Raw genomic sequence first — 21,707 nt, 5'->3', positions numbered from 1 at the left:
CTTCTATTAAAAGTCATAAAAAGGTAATGTGAATGTAAACAATGAAGATCAGTGAGAGCCGGGGGACTGAGGTGGCACCAAAGAGCTGCTTCCTCACATCTAAACTATGATCACTTTTTGGTGCGGAATTTAGAAAATGTGCTACTGCTCTGCTTCATTATTTTAGAAAATTACTTTTTCATAGAAAACGTGTACTCTTGGGGCTAGGGATGTGGCTCAAGCGGTAGCGCACTTGCCTGGCATGCGCAGGGCGCTGTTCGATCCTCAGCACCACATAAAAATAAAATAAAGATGTTGTGTTCACCGAAAACTGAAAAAAAAAAAATTTTTTAAATTCTCTCTTTCTCTCTCTTTAAAAAAAAAAAAAAAAACAACAAACGAAAGATCAAGAAAGAAAAAGACACCATGAACTCACTTCAAAACCCCTTTCCCTGCCAACGCACCAGCACCTTCCCTAACGGGCAGGAGGAGGGGCTGAGGGCAGGCCGGTTCACCTGCGCCCACAGGTGAAGGTCATAAGAGCCCCCTGAGAAATGACACAGGCTCTTCTGAGCACCTCCTCGGCCAGGCACCATGATAGGTGGTGACGATGGGCCACAGCTGAAGGCGCTGTGGCCCCATCAGAGCCCGTCAGCCAGAGCTGTGCCCTGAGTACCTCCCTGAGCCCAGGGGGCAAGCATAGGTGTGGACTTGATGAGAATGGGGCGATGGCCTCTCTAGGCGTGGTGTCATTTGTCTGATGACCCTATTCCTCAACGTGTGCTAGGTGGAAAAGTGACGTGGGTGACATGGCAGCTCAGCTGGGGTGGGGCTCCCTGCCCTATCCTAGAGGGAACAGTGTCCTCCTCCTGCCCGGCCAGCCCAGAGTGCATAGGCACTGCCCACAGGGAGGGCAGTAGGACCCCCAGTGGCCAGCCTGGCCTCCTGGCTGCCCTGGCCCGGCGGTACCTCTGGAGCAGACATGCTGCCCTGCAGCCCCACCGCCTGCTTCAGCAGGAAGGGTGTGTCCAAGACAGAAGCAGCCCCTGGGACGCTCAGAGGTCCCCGCAGCTGGACGTGTGTGTGGGCGGTGAAGGCAGGACTCCACAGCTGCCACCAACAGAGGAAGTGGCCGCTGATGCCTCCCGTGAGGGCCGAGTGCCCACCTGGACTCTGGGTGGCTGTTTCCTTTTCTTCTGCAGTGTGTCCACAGGGAGGAAAGTGCAGAGGACAGCTTGCTAGGACCTGATGTGACAGACAGCATGTCCCCGTGGGGAGCTGCGCTCACACCAACTTCGGGGGACCAACTCTATGTCCTGACAGGGCTTGGAGGCTGAGCCCTGTGTCAGGCCTCAGACAGACTGTGACCCAGGAAGGACCTCACAGCACCTGGCACTGGCCCTGGCAGGCTGGCAGGAGCCAGATGCTGTCTGAGCAGAGCACCTCATTTTTAAAATGATTAATACGGTGTGGTCAGGAGGAGCCACTACCAAGTTCAGCATGCCACCTCCCTGCCACTCATCCACACCACCGGCTCTCGGCACAATGCGGCTCTCCTTGGAAAGGATTCCATGTGAGGAGATAAAATCATCACGGGAAGTCACAGTACCCTACCATGTGAATAATGGCTCCACACGGCTTGTACTGGGCCAGGGTCTCTCAGGCAGCACCTATTAAAAATGTTCAGAAGCCACTGGAAACTCTGATGGGGACCCAACTACTGCCTCACAGACACTGCCAATGAGAACCAATAGCTTGAGCCTCACTCAGCAGGGGAGCACAGATTTTGATGAGTGGGGGGTGCTGGGACAAGGTGCTTTCCCTCCATAAGCCTCGTCTCCTTCATCTACAAAATAGAAACTGGACCACTGTGTTGTGAGGACTGGCAGGATTAAATGAGAAGTGTAACACAGTGCCTCACACTTCCTTATAAATTATACTACTTCCCTCTTCCTCCAATATCACTGACAAGAACCTAACTGACTTTCTGGGCTCCTCGCCTGATAGTCACAGAAGTGAAACAACTTAAAGAATATTAGCTCTGATCACTTAAGAATATACCCAAAGGTAAATGACCTCACAGCATGAAGGGTGAAGCCATCTTTTCAGGAAAAAGATGCTTACTTTACGTCACCTGATTTCCACCCAGAGGGAATGTTTCTGCAAGGGTGGTGTTAAATTGCCTACCCATAGGTGGCGCTGTTGACCGGGTCTTAAATGGCTCTGGTCGTCTTGAGCACTCAGCAGCCTCATCCACCCACCACACACTGGGTGCCAGGTACTGTGCAAGGTGCCCAAGGCACAAGGCTAAGGAGCCACATGTCTCCTCCCCTCCCAGCCTGAGGGAGCCTGGGAGCTGGGTGGGAGTCAGGGTCAGAGACAAGTTAGCGGCAGGAGAGGGACCATGTAAAGGAAGGCTTCCTGGACAGGGGCACCCAGCACATTCAACCCCACCCCCCCAGGTACCAGGCACACACGTCACTTGGCAGAGGTTACGCCCTGGCACCTACTGAGAGCTGGAAGGCATCTGTCTGAGAGTAACTCCCTGTCCAAGCTCTCAGGATGCTCTCAGCTTGCTTAGGTAGCATTTCTTTAATGAAGACCATTCAATGGTGTTAGCTAGCTAGCCATCTGAATCTCTTTCCCAGGGAACTGTGAGTTCAAACCCTTTACCCAGGTTTCTATTATGTTATCTTTTGCTTACTGGTTTGTGTTGGGTCTTGGGAAAATTAAAGGAAATTGGCCCTTATCTGTCACTGTGTCATTAATTTTGCAGAGAGGATGAGTCCCTTCATGCTGCCCCTTTCTACTGCTGGCCCTGTCTTGCACCACGCTGTGCACACAGCCCGTGCTAAGTTAAGCAGTGCTGGGGACTGAATAAGTAAGATGACACAAATTTCCAGTTTCTCATTGCTCTTTTTTTCAGGTTGGGTAAGGACAGACCCAGGAGTTGGGGAATTACAAAATGTCCCCAGGAAGAGACACTTCAGCTGTGTGTCGCGACAGCACAAATAGCGATTCAGTGTTCTGGGGTGGGGATGGCAGCCACGGAGGCCGCCTAACTGCTAACTGCAGGCAAGGCGTGCTGGGTTCTGCATATCTGGTCTTTTAAATCCTCACAACACCTGGGAGGTAGGCACTATTTTTTACTGACATTGAGAAATTCCCAGAAGAAATCAAGTAATTTACCATCATACAACAAAAAGTGGCAGAACTGGAATCAAACTTGGTGGTGGCTACGAAGCAGCACGACTCTGACCTTCTTTGGCTATATTAAATGGGATAAACCATTCAGTGACATTTATTGAGTAACTACTCTGAGCTGCACATTTCCAGACGTTGGACTGGTCTGACTGGATTAGGAAAACCTTGTTGGCAGCTGGCTGTCCCACTAAGGTGCACTCGGCTGCATGTACAACCTCCAACTAAACCAATGCTGTAAGGTGCTCCTTGTGCTATTTTTATTTTCGTGTGAAATTATTTTCATATTAAAGTTTTTAGGGCTGTGGCTGTGGCTGTGGCTTGGTGATAGAGCACTCGTCTCACTTGTGTGAGGTGCTGCGTTTGATCCTCAGCACCACATAAAAATAAATAAAAATAAAGGTATTGTGTCCATCTACAACTGAAAAAATTTTTTTTAAATGTTTTTAAACAAAAATAACAAATCACACTTTGTGAAAGTATGTCTGCTGAAAGAGGCATATTCACAGAGCAACAAAACAGGATTGCAAAAGATACGCAGAAGAATGTAGTTTACGTCGGAAGTGCCCACCGCCCGTACAGCACCCCAGCAACACAGGCTGGGTGGAAATGTGACAAGTCACAGCTCTGAGCTCCTTGAGCCAGATCATAGGTGACTTTCATTGCTTTTTGTACATCTGGATGTTCTAAAGCAGGTTACTTGTGTAATAAATAAAGTAACTCAAAGAGAGAAAAAAGTCTTGCTGGAAGCAAGTGAGAGCCGTGGAGAGGCACGGATGTCAGAGCCCAAGGGCAGTGAGGAGACAGAATATGGAGGCCATGAACCCTGGGCTGAGGATTAGGATTTAGATTATAGCTCAGTGGCGCCACAGTTAAAGAAAAACAACTCTGAGCCCTCAGGAGCTCAAGGGAGCTGCCAGAGACCGTGTCACACATGCTGGGGCTTTAGGAGGGAGGGGCTCTGGGCAGTGGCTCCTGACCTCAGAGTCTCGTAAGGCGGGAGGGCTGCTGAGCACAGAGGGGCGCTGCACCTGGGGCAACGCTGCTTGCTGGATGCTGTATTTGATATGTTCGTTCTAAAGATGGACAATGTGTAGGTGTGTTACAACCAAGTTTCCAGCAGAGGGGGAAACATCTCTTGTTCCAGGAATCAGCCCCTTACAACCTTTAGATGGTGTCTTGCTAATGAAGGTGACTTATCTCCTTCCTCAGAAATTGCAAAGGGGGAACCAGAGTGCTAACTGAAACACTTGATTGATCTAGCAACAGGTAGCATAAACTGTGCTTCTAAATAAGTAGCTATTTTTCTATTCGATGGAAAATGCTTATTTTAAAATTTTTAAAAAGTCCTTCATTGGATTAGGACATTAACTACAAGTCTGCCATTGGAATGTTATTGCTGATTACCTCTTTAAATTTACTAAGTGCTTCATGATGACATGAACCACTGCATAATTGTTAATATTCATCTACTATCAATAATACATAAAGTAATAGATCACATTGCTCTACATTGCTTTTGTTTTTAATGAAAACTTTGTCAGTGCAAAGATTAAATGTTCTTAAAATTTTGCAGCTTGCTATAAGCAAAATATTTTAAAATGGCAAGCATTCTAAAATGAAGGTTAAGAATCTACTTGTCACAAGAAAACTGTCAAATCCAGTCACCAGTCCTAAAGATGAGGGATATAGCAACAAGAACACAAAAACTATCATAAAGAGTTTCTATGAAAACAAATACATTAATTATTTCAAAATAAATTATTGTGTTTTGGAAAAAGTGAATGTTTAGGATTTCAAAACCACTTATTTTCTGTTCCACAGTTCAAGTGATAACAATGTATACAGAACAGCTTTTGCTGTTATTATTATTGAGGAGAAATACACATGCCGATGGGGAATTATATTTTGAGTGAAGGGAATGTCTTCTGATTTGTACAGACGTGTCTATGTGCCACAGACAGCCTTGCTCACAGGCAGGAACACCAGACTTCACAGCTAGCAATCTGCAGCTGTCCCGAGTCACAGCACTGCTGTGTGGGTGACGCACTCCTTCTCGGCTAGGCCAAATCCGAGCTCGCCTGTGAGCTCACGTGTACTCACGTGCTTCCCAAAGAGCTTATAGGAGAGGAAGGGGCAGGACCTCCAGCCATGGCAGGCTGGGAGCCATCCTGGCCTGTGGATTCCCATGCTGTGCCACTTTGTCAGCAGCTGGGGGAATTATAGGGACACATCACACTTCACGTCCCCCCAACCATGGCTGGATTGTGTCAAAATCTGGGCTATACCACAGGACTGTGCTGCTTAGGCAAATGAGACTGACGACCTGAGGTGTCACTGAACACCCTCACTTACACGAGGAAAGTCAAGTGGAGAATCGCTGACAGCCTCGTCAATCACTGTCCTGTGCTCTGCATGAGTTTCTCTTTGTGACTCCACCACAGCAATGGGGGCATCTATTGAGCACCACCCCCTGTGCCGGGTGCTTCCTAGGGGCTCACTCATTTGTAAGATTCAAGGGCATCAGTGTAGAATTCCCAGAGGACGAAACCCAGCTGGAGCAGCGAAGGCCGAGCCTGGCTCACAAAGCAGCCCTCCATGCCTTCGCCTTCTGTCTTGCTGCCGACAGTAACCAACAAGCTAGTCTTCTGAAACAGGAGGTGGCCACTGGAAGAGTGGACACAGGCGAGCTAGTGAGAGTGGAGGCCAGACTCGGGGCCACCTGTGAGTAGCTATGTTTGAGAAGGAATCCCGTGGATTACTCATTCCTCTGCACCTGTCTACACCCCCAGGCAGGCTTCCTCAGTGAGGTCAGAGCAGCCAGGCTGGGGGCTGCCCCTGGGGAATGGAGACAAGAATGGAGGAAAGGGGTCAGGCAGTGCCTGGACGTCCACCTTGACTTTTTGCTCCTGCTGCTTCCTAACTGCTTTTTTGCTGTGACTTCCTTGGGCCCCAGGCCCTGTCAGTACCAGCAGTCACCCCGGGGAAGATGCCACACTCTCTGGAGGTTGTCGGCAACTGGACAGCTCACATTGTGCTGGCCTCCACCCTCCCTAAGTTCTAGAGAGGAAAAGGATTTATTTTTAAATGGCCACTTTGAGTTGCCTGAACTATTTTAGGAAATGATTAGTAAACTTTTCCAGTCCCTCACTTCCAAATCAAAATTTCCTACTGTGGCATTTCTCAAAAATCCCTTTGTAAATATCTTCTGTGGAAATATTTACCCAGCACATTTACCAAAGCCATAGGATTTAAAAGATAAAACAGATCTGGAGTTTACACAATGCAGATTCTTTTTGGAAATTCTTAATAAAAATCAGATGGGCTGAAGAGTAGCCAAGTATATATGAACGGCCAAGATCTAGACATTTCAGGTCATCTTCTAGGCTAACCCAGAACTCAAGCCTTCAGAGCCACTGCACCTCCCCCTGGCTCACTCTGCTGCCATTGTGACCACCTGGCCTTATTTCCAAAGCATTATCACCCAGTTAGCATAATCTTCTGATAACAAGTACTAACAGAGCCCAAAGTGGTGGTACAGGCCTATAATCTCAGCAACTCTGGGGGCTGAGGCAGGAGGATTGCAAATTCCAGGCCAGTCTTAGCAAATTAGCGAGATCCTGTCCTAAAATATAAAAGGGCTGGGGATGTGGCTTGGTGGTAAGTGCCCCTGGATTCAATCCCCAGTTACTAGGGGAAAAAATTTAAAAAAGTACTGTCTAAATTAGAAGACAGAAGCTATGTCAATGGTTTCTGAAATTGTTAACTGACCTGCTATAGATTGATAAGTGTCTATGTTTTTTTCTGCAAAAAATACCTTTTAGGAACGAAACTGAAAAAGAGTTTTGTGTCCTGAACAGGAATGAAGCACAGCGGATTTACAGACTTGGAACCTGTACAACCCTTGGTTGGAGACGGCTGCATTATGACTAAGCCTTCTTACGTGAACATTTGAAAAGAAACATGTTTAGCCTCTGAAACTGAAATTCCTTCCTGAGCTTTGCTAAACAGAAGGGATAAAATCAAAGCACAATGTTTGAAAACTTAGAACAACACACGTTGGGCAGATACACACAGAAAAATTGACCTCATCTACATAATTCATTCTTACATACAAAACAAGCTGTTAAAACGCCAAAAAGTAGCATGTATGAGTAGAACGTCACAGATGTTGGTTATGATCCATTAAATACCAACCTCTTAAAAAGGGAGGTGGAAACCAGGAAGGAAAGTGGTCCATATTCCTTGTGTCAACTCAATACTGAAAGCAGTCTCTGGCCAATTATCAAATTGTAACTTTTGACCCATTCTATATTAGAAAATGTTGCTGACAAGCTTAAAACATTCCATTAAGGTCAGTTTTAAGATGGCAGCAGGTGTTCTAGAGGAACAAGGCACTTCATCTGGGAACTCAGAACGGCCTCCTGGGCTCCCTGGTCGCTCTGCAAATTGCCAGCAGTGGCTTAGTCTGCCCAGACCTGCACTGGGAGTCGGGAGGGCAGGTGAGCTCCCTGGATGAGGATTTAGTGAACTCTGACTACAGCTGCCCTCAAAGGGTGTGACCAGCACTCTGACCTTGCGCCTGAGAGTCCCCAGCTTGTCTGCACACAGGGATCTTTGATTTGTCCCTGGGGCCAGGGTTATCAGATGGCCTGGCAGCGGCAGGGGTCCTTACCTTTCGCTGTTCTTCTTGCCACTAGAGGAACTGCTGGTGGAGCCTGTGCGGTTCCGGCTGCCTTTGGAGTCCCCAGAGCTCTCCCGCCGGCCCCCAGGAGATACTCGCTCAGAAGAGCTGGTCCGCTTGATGCTGCTGAGAGGGGGGAAGTGGAGGACAATGACATCTCCCTACTGCAATCCTACTTCATTGCTGAGTGTAAAAACACATACAGAGGTCGTCCACTTCCAGGTGGGTGGAGATAGAGCTGTGCTAGAATCCTACCTGCAGAGATCAAAGGCTTTCAGAGTGACACTTGATGCCACTTGGAATCAACGTCCTGCCCAGTGCCTTATAATTGGGGTGGTCAGTGCGAGTCACAGAGGAAACGGAGCCATAAGATCTCCAACAAACCCTGGGGCTTACAGGCGTGCGACCCGACCTTGAGGGTGCCTCCCTTGCCTGGCAGTGCCAGGCAGCCAGAGATGATAACGCCCGCGAGACATGGGCAATGTTTAGACGCATTTATGGTTGTCACCCCTTGGGAAGGGGATCACTACTGGAATCTAGGGGGTGGAGACCAGAAATGCTGCTAAATAACCTACAATGCCCGGGACAGCCCCACACAGAGAATTAGCCAGCCCAAAGGCCAACAGTGCGGATACTGGAGAGCGCTGGCCTAAAGGTACACCTGGGACAAACACAAATAGGATGCCACAGGTAATGATAGAAAATGCTTTGCCACGTGCAAAACGCCACCATCTAGAGTCACTGCCCCTGTGAGCACTCACGCTCATTCCTTATAACCAGAGGATGAGCGTGGTTGGAATCTGGGAAGGGGCGCTGGGGAAGGAACTTTTGTAAAGATTGAAATTTCTGGGAAAGATCAAAGGAAGAACTTGAATGTGTTGTGATTACCCAGGCAGAAGGGCCTGCTCTAGAAAAGGAAACCCTGTTCCCAGGAGACCCACAGGCAGGCAGCAGAGCTGGGTGCAGGGGGCACTTTGGAAGATAATTAGGCCATGAGGGTGGAGACCTCATGATCGTAATCAGTGCCCCATAAAAGGGTCTACAGAGACCTCTCTCACTCTTTCCACCACATGAGGACACAGTGTGCATCCCAGAAGAGGCCCTTCACCAGGACCTCACCATGCTGGCACCTGCTCTGGGACTTTGTGTCCTGAACCACTGTTGTTTGTAAGCCACTTGGTCTGTGATACTTTGTTATAGTACCCGGAACTCACCAAGAGCGTATAACTGCCTTGCAGGTGTCCCTAGAAACTTTTTACCTTCAACATAAGCCATTCTTGAGAGCTCACCTCATCTATTTTTGTATATTTTGCAGAGCCTCATAAAGAGGCTCAATACAGATTTGTTATAGGAAAGGATAAATAAATGGATAAGTGCATGCACGTGTCTTACTCTGACCCTGTCACAGAAAGAGACTTGAGTTGCCCTGACATCCCACCTGCTCTGAAGAGAGGAGGAAAAGAGGTGGTGAAGAGGTGCACACCTGCCCACCTGGCTGCTCTGGCTCACATGGAGTGGAGGTGTGGGGGGTGCACACGCAGGTCTGTGACTCCTGAGACGGCCACTGAAGGGGGCCGCTGAGCCATGGACATGGAGGAAATCACCCACTGAGGCAGCAAGGAAGGGGACAGGAGAGTGAGAAGGGCTCCCAGGGAACAGACTGAGAGCTGCCACTGTGTCTGTCACAGGTGGCAGACGCCAGGAGAGCAGGCAGAGAGCAGGAGCCCACACACCACGCAGAGAAGGGAGGGCCCAAAGCAGCCCATCTCAGGAGCTGCAGGGGACACTCCATGGAGGGAGGAACCAAATCTCACGTGCAGGAGCCGCAGGACCACTGCCACTGAGCTGGAGCCTGTGACAGCGGAACCCTGGATTAAATCACTTGAGCTCCTCAGGGCCACCAGTGTCTCCTGCCACTGTCCTCCCCAGCTGCAGCTCCCCCTGCCCTCCTGGCTTCTGTCCCCCTCCTCTGTCTGCTTCTGGGGCCCGGCCTCTGTTCTTTCTTCTCTGTGGCTTCCAAACGTCCTGTTCGTAAACTCTTGGTGTGTTTTTAAAAACGGCCTGGGTGGGGGCTTTTGAAAACTCACCTCACTCTCTGAGTGAGCAAACACAAGTAAAATGATCATTATTATGATTTGTTTTCCCCATTATAGGAGAAATTTTATTATTTAAAAAATTTTTATTAGTGCATTCTAATCATACGCAATAGTGGGATTTCTTGTTATATATTCGTACACTACACAACACAGTAATATAATTTATCAATTTTGATGATCACTTATTTTATTTATTTATTTTTAAATGTCTTTATTTTATTTATTTATTTTTATGTGGTGCTGAGGATCGAACCCAGTGCCTTGCACATGCCAGGCACGTGCTCTACCACTGAGCCACAACCTGATCATTTATTTTAATATGCTGTTCACTCCGCCTTTTTGGTAACAAAGGAAGCTTTTGATCTATACAGCCAGAGCCTCACAACTGGAATCTGCATGAGAACGTCCTAAAGTCAAAGGATGAGTTTTTTGGTTTTTTTCCAAAGAGAGAGAGAAAGAGAGAGAGAAATTTTTTAATATTTATTTTTTAGTTTTCGGCGGACACAACATCTTTGTTTGTATGTGGTGCTGAGGATCGAACCCAGGCAGCACGCATGCCAGGTGAGCGCGCTACCACTTGAGCCACATCCCCAGCCCAAAGGATGAGTTTTTAATGCTTGATTTGGGGGCAAAGAAATAGATTCTAGGAGAGCAATGAAGCTCTGAAACTTGGGATTACAGCCCAAAAGGTACAGAAACCTTTGTACCTAAAGCTTGAGCTCTTCCAATGACAAAAGCCACACGCTTACGTGGCTCCATGGGAGTGTTCTCTCCAAGGACCTAGTCCACACTCCAAAGCTCTTATGTGTGCCCGGCTGACGGGGCCCCAGGAGGCTCTGCAGCAGCAGAACGCAGCGCAGAGTGTCACCTCCGTGGTGTCCTTTTGGGAGTTCATGGCAAGTTCATTGCAATTTAAAGAATTACATAAAAACACCCTTATGGAGCTGAAAAGCTATGACTATTAGTGAATTAGAGTAAACACTGGCCAATTTCCTAATGATTAACGCTCAATCTGTTGCCTGGAAGAAGCAACAGAGGATGCCGGGAACAGCCATGGCTGAAATAGTTAACACGTGGGGAACAATTTGCACTTTATAGAGATTTTTCCACTTAAACCTCATGTTCTCTTTAAAAAAAAATCATTTCCCCAATTCTGCCCAGGAAGAAACACATTCAGGGATTCAGGGACATGAAGGAAGCTGGCATGCAGTGAGTGGCCGGGCTGACTCTCCTGGCACCTAAGCAGGACCCTGTGCAAGTTTCAAGGCCAAAGGACACTAGCTGGAGAACTGCTGGGCCCCTATGTGTCCAGCGCATATCAATAATTAATGCAGTTACAAGAAAGAAGCCAGCTGCACGTCAGGCCCTGGTGAGACCCACCGTGTGAAAAGGGAGGTGAAAGGAGAGAAAGGGCTTCGAGGCTGCGCTCCCCTCGCCTGGGTGCTGACCTGTTCAGTCTGCCTGCACTGTGTTCAATCTGTGCACAAAGCACAGAGACAAAGCAGAATGCACATGAGTGCCTTGTGAAAGTGGGAAAGCATTTGATAAGCCTCAGTCAATTGCACATCTCAAATGGAAAGACGTTTGTTTTGCGGTGACTCCGTGTGATCCACCCCAGCCCTTTCAAGATGTCATCATTCCCACGTTTGCATCAAAACGTTACACTTTAAAAAAAAAAAAAGAAAAGAAAAGAAAACAAACAACTTACTATTGTCCTATACTTACAAAAATAAAATGAGACATTTCCTTTTGAGAGCCAAGAGCTCTTATGAATTAAGTAGGATTTACTGGAACTTAACGAAGGACAGAAAGAAGAAATTTGCAGCAAGAAGGGCAGAGAGAGCAGCCCTGTGCCTCCCCACAGGAGGATTCCGTCAGTCACCTGCAGGGAGCATCAAGGAAGTGTGTCCCTCTGGACACAAGTGAGAATAACACTCTTTATTTTAGAAGTGGCAGGGGACTGGCCTGTGGGAGATGGCACAGTAACACTGTACATTTTTTAGCGCTTCAGGCAGGTCAAGTGCCTTTGGTGTATAAATGGATAAAAGTCACCCCTTCCTCCATTTCTTCAGTTTGCTACCCCCATGCCCAAACCCAAAACCTCCACAGTTGTGAAAATAAAATGGCTCTTCAGTTCCATTATATGTGCATTCAAGAATCCTTGCCCATTTAAATTTTGGACAAAATAAGTTTTCTGCAGTGGGGACTGGTGACCAAGAAAGGTGACAATCTTCTTATGGTCAGAGAATGACTCTGAACAGAAGAAGGTACACTTCTGTCTTTCATCAGGCAATTTGGAGTCCAGAGATGGTTTTCCAAAATTTTTCAAAGAGATCCCAAACTTTAGCAATCAGAACAGAGATTTGGCAGGGAGCTCTTATGCATGACCAGAGATTTTTCTGACGACTTCGTCTGTCATGACAGTCAGGGTGACTCATGCTAGATTAAACAATTATCCTCTCAACAAACACTTACCGGGCATCAACTGGGAACTGGGTGCTGAGTGGAGCCCTGCAGGCGCCACAGGCAGCCAAGCCCCACTTGGCTCTTGTCCACAAAGAATGAAATACCTAATTCTTTTTCAATTTGATACCAAAGATTGAACTCAGGGGCCCTTAACCACTGAACACATCCTCACGTCCTTTTTAGCTTTCAGTTGGAGACAGGGTCTCACTAAGTTGCTCAGGGCCTCATTAAGTTGCTGAGGCTGGCTGTGAACTTGCCATCCTGCTGCCTCAGCTTCCCCAGCCCTGGGGATACCCAATTTTGATGAACCCAGATAATGCGTTTCAACAAGAAAGTGAAGAAATGCTCTTATCTATCACTGTCTAAAACCACAACTTGGTGGCAAAACACAAGTCATTTTTAGGAAGGCTGGTGGTCTTCCAGAATCTCAAGAGATTTTTACTGATTAAGACTGAAAACACAGCTTCTAGTTAACACCTACATTTCAATGGATCTAAATGACAAAGAAACTTTATAAATAAATTTTTAAAAACCCAAATAAGGGCTGAGCACGTGGCCTGGCAGTAGAGTTCTTGCTTAGCACACATGTGGCCCTGGGTTCCATCCCCAGCTTCTCAATGGATCAACAGGTCAGTCAGTAAAATACGAAACCCACTGCAGCCAGGTCTGGCTTCCTACCCTTCAAGTCGTGTGTGACCTGGCACTGGTTTCTGCCCACTTGCAAGCTCTGCACTTTTAACAATGGACACCGTTTCCACAGGACGCTGGCCGTCTGGAAGCAAGGCCGCCGGCCTCTCGCTGGGCACAGAGCACTTCTAAACTAAGGCTTCCTGCTCCAGTTTTGTTCTCTTGGTCTCTCTTCTCGCTCTGTCCTGCTGCAATGCTCTACTCCTGCACTGAGAGAAAAGGGGTGTCTTTTTCCTGATCCCAGGGAAAGAGCACTCCATGTCCGCCCCACATTCCACACAGCAAGGTAGGACCTACAGCCCCTTTTCCTTGGACTAGTGCAAGCGAAGCTTCCCCAGGCATTCCATACCGAGACTCCAATCCCAGAGAAGTCTTAATTGGCAGCACAAAGCACCCCCGCTGGGCACTGGACGACTTCCAAGGAGGATTTTGTTCTTAAGCACTAGGCTGAAAACCCCCGGAGAAAAGAAAACAGACACATACCCATGCACACCCCGCAGATGCCTGGGCTCGGTTCATCTGGACCCCGATGACAGAAAAACGCCCTGGAGACTGTGGCATGTTTGAAATGACCCAGAAGCTGCTTCAGTCCTGATATTCAGAATGCCCCGTGAGCTGCTGTCTCTGCTGGGATTCCTCTCCTGAGCAGAGGTCCAGGGAGAGACACCAGGGAGGCCAATAGCTGCTGCTCCTCCCATTTCCAGCTCTCAGGGGATGGGGACTCTCACCCAGGAGGGCCACGGAAGCAGGAGTCACTCAGTCTGCACCACAGGTCCAGCTGGCAGCTTTACACTGACCGCAGCCTAGCACGTGGACTGGATGGATTCTTTTGTAAATCAAAATGAAAAGTGTAAGGAGGCCTTCAGATGTTTCTGGAAAGAGGGTAACTGTTCCGACGCGAGGACACACATGTGATGCTTACGAACCCTCATTTCTCCTTACAGAACACTGCTGAGGAACAGCCGCCGAAGAGCCCTTGTCTTCCTGCCTGGAATCCAGCAGTGGAGACGGGGCTGCTTGTGGCACAGGCCTGTCACTTTGGCTGGAGTTGGCCCTGGACCCCTTACTAGTAGGCAGTCCTGCCTCCTGGACTTACAGCCTGCCACAGATCTCTGCTCAGAGTCACCCTCACCGCTGACCATGCTCCTGCTTCTACAGGTAGCTCACACACAAGCAGGGGATAAAGTGGACACCCTCCACATTCTGGCCACACCATGCATTTTTACTGGGGAGAAGCCACAGGTTGGCCTGGAAATCTTTGCAGGAAGCAGTGTGGCATATACAAGGGACATGGGCTCTGGGGACAGAGACCCAGGTGGCCAGGCAGGGCCCATGTTCCTTCCCACTCTCTCATCACAAGACCCCTGGACAAGTCACCTCACTTTCCTGAGCCTTAGTTTTCTCATTGCACGATAGTAATGATATCTACCTTGCTGGGATGTCTTGAGTGTCAGAGATGATGGTACTAAACAGCTGGTCACTCGCTTTTGTTACTATCAAAAATCGCTTCTACCATCATCAATAGTTTAAAGAGGGGGTAGAGTGCCCACTAACGCCTCCCTGTTGCTTTCCCATCCTGTAGGCAAGTGTCAATGAGAATCTATATACTTCTGCAGTCAGCTTCAGAAATCTCACCCCCAGCCTCATCTTTCCCTGAATAAATGCTTCAAATCATTAGAACCCAAAATGCAATCTTCCAGGAATTCTAACAATCATGCCAATTAATCCTAGGAAGCCTATAAAAAAAAATCTCACAAACATCAGCATTATTGCATGTTCAAGTTACTCTGTAGCAAACATGAAGACTTACAAAATCAGGGAGCAAGAATGCTCACCAGGAGCTCTCTGAAGGACAAAAGGGGATGAAGGCCAGAAATGGTATCACATGGCAATTATTACCGCTATTGTTTTTCTCTGAGAAAATTTTATTTGCATTCTAAATATATGAAGCTATGAATTATAAACCTTCTTTTCTTCAAGAATAAGGGGGAAGAATCTCATTTCTTCATTAACCATTTGCTACTACAAAAGGTCAGTCTTGAAATTAAGCAACTTGTTCTTAAATGATCACTGGTCAAAGAACTCACCAGGATGTTTAGGAAATATCTAGAGGCAACCAGAAACAAGAGCTGGACACAGCAGCCCTCCCAGGACATAGTGACTGCAGTCCCCAGAGAAGTGGCGATTGCTATAGAACAGACACAAGACCCCAAGTCTACCACAGGGAGCTGGAAAACAAGGGAGAATAAAGCCAAAAATCAGCAGAAGGAAGAAACTAATAAAGATCACAGTAAAGACAAATGAAACAGAGAGGGGAAAATAGGAAAAAAACAAAGCAAGAGTCTCCTCCTCTCCTCCTCCTTCCTCCTCCTCCCTTCTCCCCCTCTCCTCCTCCCTCCTCCCCCTCCCCCTCCCTCCCCCCTCTCCTCCTCTTTTAAATCAATAACAATGAAAAACCCTTAGGTAAACTAAAAAAGAAAAAAGAAGATTTAGGGGCTGGGGCTGTAGCGCAGAGGTAGAGCACTTGCCCCTCACACATGAGGCACTGGGTTCAATCCTCAGCACCACATAAAAATAAATAAATAAATAAAGGTATTATATCAACTACAACTAAAAAATACTTATTAAAAAAAGAGTTTTTTAAAAAGAAGATTTAAATATTTAAAATCAGAAACAAAAGAGGGAACATTAAAACCAATGTCACAGTAATGAAAAGAATTACAAGAGACCACTATGAATAATTACATGCCAACAAATTGGATAAGTAAAGGAAATGGATAAATTCCCAGATGCATAAAACCTAACAAGACTGAATCAAAAGAAATAAAAAATATGAATGGACCTGTAATTAGCGAGGAAAATGAAGCAGTAATCAAAAGTCTCCACCAATGAAAAGCCCATGGAAGTAGATGATTTCACTATAGAATCTATCAAACATTTAAAGAAAAATTAATACCAATCCTCCTTAAACTCTTTCAAAGAACTGAAGAAGAGGAAATTGCTCCAAATTTCATCTTATGAGACCAGCCTTACTCTAATATCAAAACCAAAGACTTGACAAGAAAACTAAAGACTAACACCTTTGATGAATATTGATGAAAGACTCCTCAACAATATATCAGCAAACCAACAGTACATTGAAAGGACTGCATAGCATGACAACTCAGATGTGTGTTTGGAATGAAGAATGGTTCAATGTGTAAAAATCAAGGGGCGAATATACCACATTAACAGAATAAAAGATAAAAACTGGATGATCATCTTGGTTGATGCAGAAGAAGCATTTGACAAATTTAATACCCTGTCATGATAAAAACTGTCAATGAACCAGAAGCACATTACTTCAACATAATGAAAGTCATGTATAAGAAATCTACAGCTATGGGCTGGGGCTGTAGCTCAGTGGGAGAGCACCTGCTTTGCATATGTAAGGCCCTGGGTTCAGTCCTAAGCACCACATAGAAATGAATAAATAAAGATATTGTTTCCATCTACAACTAAATAAATATTTAAAAAAGAAAAAGTTACAGCTGATATCACACTCAATGGTGAAAGACAGAAAGCTTTTCCTCTAATATTAAGGAAGAAGGCAAGAATGCTCACGCTTGCCATTGTTATTATTCAATATAGCACTAGAATCAGACAAGAAATAAAAGGCATCCAAACTGGAGAGGAAAGTGCTCACAGATGACAAGATCTTACATATAGAGACACCTGAAGATTCCACAAAAAAACTGCTAAAACGAATAAATGACTTCAGAACATTGCAGCACACAAAACTGACACACAAAAATCAGGTTTATGTCTATGCAATAACAATGCCCAACTGGAAAAGGAAATTAAAAAAACAATCCAATTTACCATAGCAGCAAAAAGATAGACTACTTAGAAGTAAACTTGCCTTATCCCCAGTCCCACAAAAAAAAAAAAAAAAAATAGAAGTAACTTGCCCTAAGAGATACCCATGAACACTGAAAACTCAAGACACTTTAAAAGACATAAATAAATGGAAAAAAATCCCATGCTCGTGGATTGAAAGACTCCATACTGTTCAAATGTCCACACTCTTCAATCCAAACCACAGATTCAGTGCAATTCCTATGAAAGTCTCAATGGACTTTTCAAAAAAAATTTTAAACAGATACAACATTTTTTATACCTTTATTTTATTTATTCATTTTTATGTGGTGCCGAGGATCGGACCCAGGGCCTCACACACGCCAGGCGCTCTACCACTGAGCTACAACCACAGCTGCCGCAGTCTGGCTGGGCACAAAATAACTGGGAGGTCACGAGCCACTTATAGGTTCAAACAGGAACTACTTTATTGCCAGAACCCAACAGGAACTCTCTAGAACTCCATGGAAACTCCGCGAGAACCAACGGGAACTCCGCGAGAACTCAAAAGTAGCGGGCACCCGGGCACCCGAGGTAGCAGGAGCCGCCTTATTGCTGGATAGCAGAGGTTTATATACACAACTGAATACACAGCTTGTTTCAATTTAGCATCATCCAGTTACAGCAATCAGTCATTATCTTAATAATTATACACAGCTTAACTTAATTATCAACATCTTAATGGCTCGCTGGCATTACTTCTCAACCACTCCTTCTGGCAAAATGCCAGGCGCCATCTTGACTTGGTTGTGGCTCTTAACACACAGCCCCTCAATGGAATTTTTTGCACAAATAGAAAAACTACCCTAACATTCATAAGAATTCTCAAGGGAGTTCAAATAACCAAACAATCTTGGGGAAAAAGATAATAAAGTTGGAGGTCTCTCATTTTCTGATTTTAAAACATACTAAAAAGCAGTGGTAATCAAGAAATACAGTACCGGCAATACAGTCAGCTATAGAGACTGATGGCCCAGAACAGAGAACCCAGAAAGAACCCTGGCATCTACAGCCAAGTGGTTTTTGTCCAGGATGTCAAGACTACACGGTGAGGGAAGAGGCACCTCTCCCACAGATGGTGCTGGGGGAGCTGCAGACACACAAGCAAAGGCGTGGAGCTCAATCCCGACTTACACCCAAACAAACAAACGAAAGCTCACTCAACATGGATTAAAGACCTAAACATAACCTGGAAAGCTGCAGAGCTTCCTGTTGTGAAGCATTATCTACACGTAGGGGAGAGGCTTCAGGTCACTGGATTGGGTGGGGATTTCTTGGATATGGCACCAAAAAGTACAGGCAACAGAAGCAAAAATAACCTGCATGGCAGGTTATGATGTGCATGTACCTAAAAATTTCTGCATGTTGAAGGAAATGATCAACAGAATGAAGAAGCCATTCAGGGAATGAGAAAAAACTTGGAAATCACATATCCAGTAAGTGGCCAATAACCAGAAAACATAAGGACGTCTACAACTCAAAGATAACAACAGCAAAATGACCTAACCTAAATGTGGGCCAAGGTCTTGGATAGACACTCCTCCAGGGAAGACCCCAGATGGCCCACATGCATATGAAAAGGTGCTTTTGCATCACCAACCACAGAAGGCAGATCCAAACTACCAGGAACTACCAGCCACGTCCATGTGGATGGCACGATCAGAACAGAAAATAAAAAGCATAGATGAGGATCAGGGAACTCGGGAGTCCTTGTGGGAATGTAAAATGCTGTTCTAATTATGGAAAATAGTGTGGAGGACACTAAAAAACTAAAGGTAGAATGACTGTGTGATCCAGCCATCCACCCCTGCGCGTACACCCAAGAGAACTGAATGCAGGGTCTCAAAGGCACACCCATGGTCACAGAGCATTATAGACAAAGTGTGGAAGCAACCCAGCATCCATCAACAGAATGGATAAAAAAGCGCATAACACACATCCAATGGAATATTACCCAGCCTTAAAAATGAAACTACTCACGTGCTATGACATGGACGAATCTTGAGGACATTATGCCACGCAAAATAAATAGGCTAGTCACAAAAGGACCAGCAACTCCACTCACTTGGGACAAAGCAGGGGGTAGCCACCAAGGGCTGTTCGGAGGGGAGCGGGGACAGCTGTTAAGGAATGCAGAGTGTCAGTCTTACAATATGGAAGCGCTCTAGAGATGTCTTGCGCCCAGTAGGAATATGCGCAGCGCTGCCAAACTGCACTCTGAAGTCGAGACGGCAAATTCAATGCCACGTGTTTCTTACCATGGTGAAAAAGCCTACCAGATGGAAACCTGCATCTTAAAGAAGGAAGTCAATCTTGTTGATCTCACATCCAGATGAGTCAGTCCTACCCATGCTGCCAGTTAGAATCCAGGTCATTTTGTGTTGGTTACAAATAGAAGTTATTCAAACAAGTACTAAATAGATGTAAGACGAGGCCAACAGTTGCCTTTTAAAGGTCTGAAGATCACTGCAAAAACAATTTTCTTAAAATTCATGGAAACTAAATTCCTGAAACTCTATGTGATGAAACCCAGCAGAACCTGCAAGGCAAAGGACAGTCTTTATATAAACTCTGTGTCTTCAAAGATGCCAGACATTTGTTTAACGTGGCACCAGCTCAGCACCCATTCTGAAGCTTGACATAATTATTCGAAACCCAGTTGTACCTTGTCACCTTTGGCCCGGTAAAACATCCTCTCCATATCAGTGACGTGACCCACTCACTCTTCGTCTCAGACACCCAAAACCCAACCCATGGTCTACACTAGAACCCACAAGCCAGGTCTCCACTTGGTACAGGTAATTAAAGCACTGTCCACCACACTCCTGGAAAGCCTGGGGACATCCCGTGGCCCCTGCTGAAGGCATGGCCCACAGCCTGGCTGAGCACTGGGTGTCACCACAGGACACCTTCTTCCTTCAGGGGCCTGTGAATAATAAAGTGCTCTGGGCAGGTTGAGTCACCTGATGTGTCCCAGCCAACGACATGAACCCAACTTCTTCCCAGGGCAGGGCTCCCCCGAGAGTGGCCATCTTGGTCAGTATAAACTGGACATGGGTCAGACAAGAGCCACAGAGGCGTTTTCCAGTACAAACAAGTTTCCTGTGAGAGGGACACAGTTGGACACAGGCCTCAGGCCTCTGCCAAGACAAAGAAGTCTCGCATGAAAGGCTCCCTGCGAACATCCACGGCCAAACCCCCAGGGCCAAACCCCCAGGGCCGGGGCAGGAGAGCTCAGGGCCACTTTCTAGAGAGACCATGAGAGTCACCAGTGCATCAAAGGCAGCAGTTGTCTGTCCCTCCGAGCCCACAGGCACTGCAGGGCAGGCCACCAACCCCCAGCGCCAAGGCCATGGGTGTGCTAAGGGACCCGCCCAGTGTGACAAGCCCCGGGCCAGAGCTGCACAAGAGCTTCTTCAAGGTTTCCATAACGTGTGAGCACCCAGTACTCAATTCCCACAGCCTGCGAGTTTAGACTGGCTATAAACATTAACATTTTAATATGACAATTATGAAACAACAGAAAAGTTAAGAGAAACTACGATCTGGCAAATGACACCAATATCTAGAACTCTGCTGTTAGACACTAGTTAAAAGCAGGAGTCTATCTGAACTTTACAGATAGGAACTTAGAAGTTGCTATGGCAATCGGAATACTGCGGATTTGGGAATACTGCGGATTTGGGAACAACACAGTCACTTTTACCTACACTGTAATCCCATTTGCTTTTATAAAGAGACCCCAAAATGAAAACACAGAATGGCACCCTGTGGTTGTAGCCAGTGATTCACAGACAATTATATCTAAAACAAGAACACTACACTATACAGCTCCCGGAACGGCTGGACTTCAAGTTCTAACCCACACGAAAAACTGGGGACTGTCACATAAAAGGTCACATCTCTTCAAAATCTAAGAAGGGACTGCTTTAGAATTGAGCTAAGGCCTACCTTTTGGTTGCCGGCATAGGGGTTTCCTTCCTGGCCCCGGAGGGGGACGGCAGGGAGCCACTGGGTTTCTTTGGTAACACGGTGCCATTGTTGACGGTGGTTCTTAAAGGCAGGGTCTGCACCAGTGGTCTTGCTGTAAGACAAGCAGAAGAGGAATCAGAGTGTCCCCTGTAAGTGGTGCTGTACAGAACTTAAGCTCATATAGAAAGGAAGAGGACGCCCATGTTTGGAATCCTTGCAGAGCTGGGTGTGGTGGTGCCCGCCAAGACCCGGGGGGCTGGGGGTTCAGGTGGGAGGATGGCAAGCTCCAGGCCAGCCTGGGCAACTTAAGGAGACCCTGTCTTGAAATACAAAGTGAAGGGCTGGAGGTGGCTCGGTGGGAGAGTGCCCTGGGTTCAACCCCAGTCCTGGAAAATGAAAACAGCCAGAGAGTTGACGCAGGGAGGAAGGCGAGTCCTCCACCACGCGGTGCTCGTCAACCCGAAGGCCAGCTCACACCCCACACAGAAAGGAGCTCAGTGAAATGTGCACACGGGGCTGGGGCTGGGGCTCAGCAGTAGAGCGTTCGCCTAGCTCGAGCGAGGCCCTGGGTTCGATCCTCAGCACCACATAAAAATAAATAAAATAAAGGTATTGTGTCCACCTACAACTAAAAAGTAAATATTAAAAAAAAGTGCAAAACTCTGACTTTCTAGGTCTGGTGATGTGATTATAGATACATCACCCAAAGCACAATTCATGAAAGA

At 46.7% G+C, this 21,707-nt stretch overlaps 1 protein-coding gene across 4 annotated transcripts in view; it reads right to left on the bottom strand.

Annotated features, from left to right (window-relative positions):
- Eml1 (EMAP like 1) overlaps positions 1-21,707 on the bottom strand; it is a 118,432-nt gene that overhangs the window by 36,136 nt on the left and 60,589 nt on the right. For 2 of the 4 annotated variants that reach the window (XM_046426286.2, XM_046426288.2), the window contains exons 3-4: positions 20,962-21,094; positions 7,856-7,990 (exon numbers count right to left, since the gene is read on the bottom strand). In XM_046426286.2, coding sequence (XP_046282242.1) covers positions 7,856-7,990; positions 20,962-21,094 — 268 coding nt within the window. The remainder of the gene's footprint in view (positions 1-7,855; positions 7,991-20,961; positions 21,095-21,707) is intronic. The other 2 variants (XM_046426287.2, XM_046426289.2) reach the window with 1 other exon arrangement.

The sequence above is a fragment of the Marmota monax genome, unplaced genomic scaffold, assembly GCF_021218885.2.
Source record: "Marmota monax isolate L192 unplaced genomic scaffold, Marmota_monax_Labrador192_F-V1.1 WCK01_AAM20220418_F8-fsc00183, whole genome shotgun sequence".
In the NCBI taxonomy this organism is placed as follows: Eukaryota; Metazoa; Chordata; class Mammalia; order Rodentia; family Sciuridae; genus Marmota; species Marmota monax.
The sequence above is the reverse complement of the archived record's forward strand: the minus strand, read 5'-3'. Positions and strand labels throughout refer to the sequence as shown.